Source organism: Myotis davidii, unplaced genomic scaffold, assembly GCF_000327345.1.
Source record: "Myotis davidii unplaced genomic scaffold, ASM32734v1 scaffold3211, whole genome shotgun sequence".
Classification (NCBI taxonomy): domain Eukaryota; kingdom Metazoa; phylum Chordata; class Mammalia; order Chiroptera; family Vespertilionidae; genus Myotis; species Myotis davidii.
The window spans coordinates 20,673-21,473 of NW_006282526.1; the positions used below are offsets into that span (position 1 = coordinate 20,673).

The 801-nt window shown below is 66.8% G+C and overlaps 1 protein-coding gene across 1 annotated transcript in view; it reads left to right on the top strand.

Moving 5' to 3' along the window:
- MUC2 (mucin 2, oligomeric mucus/gel-forming) overlaps nucleotides 1–801 on the top strand; it is a gene marked incomplete at its 5' end in the record, with an annotated part of 18,121 nt that overhangs the window by 13,371 nt on the left and 3,949 nt on the right. Inside the window, 2 exons of the mRNA XM_015560156.1 lie at nucleotides 1–109; nucleotides 610–757. Coding sequence (XP_015415642.1) covers nucleotides 1–109; nucleotides 610–757 — 257 coding nt within the window. The remainder of the gene's footprint in view (nucleotides 110–609; nucleotides 758–801) is intronic.

The window sequence follows — 801 nt, forward strand, 5'->3', positions numbered from 1 at the left end:
CCTCCGGACGAGTGTGAGTGGCACTACGAGCCTTGCGGGAACCGCAGCTTCGAGACCTGCAGGACCATCAACGGCATCCACTCCAACATCTCCGTGTCCTACCTGGAGGGTGAGCCGGGGCCGCCCCCGGGGCGCTGCGGGGCGGGCCGAGTTCCCGCTGCGGAATTCCTCCATTGAAGGGGGGGCTTGGAGCCTGAGCTAAGGGGAGAGGCAGGAGAGAAACAGGTCACCCCACCTGTAAAGTCAGGCCCGGGAGTGGCAGGGACCGGCAGCGCCGGATGGGGGCGCATTTCCGAGGAGGAGGAAGAGGAGGAGGAGGAGGAGGAGGAGGAGCTGGGGGCCTTTGAGTGGAGAACTAGCAGACATGAAGCAGTGAGAATGGCCAGGTCAGGGATCTGGGGTGCCGGACATGGGCGGGGCCTGGCTGTCCCTGTACCCCCATGGGTGTTCCAGGCTCAGCCGGGGCGTGGATCTGGGCCCTGCCTTTCCCATCCTTCCCTTCCCGGAGGAATGGCCCAGCGAGAAGGACCTGTGGGCGGGCGGGCGGCCGCCGGGTGGGGTCTGAGGGGTGTGGTTCCAGCCCTGTGCCCTGTGCCCGGTGCCCACCAGGCTGCTACCCCCGGTGCCCTGACGACCGGCCCATCTACGATGAGGATCTGAAGAAGTGCGTCACCAAAGACCAGTGTGGCTGCTACGTGGAGGACACCCACTACCCACCCGGAGCGTCCGTGCCCCCCAAGCAGGACTGCCAGGCCTGGTACGTAAGCTCACATCCTAGGGGCCCTGGGGGCGGCCAGCACA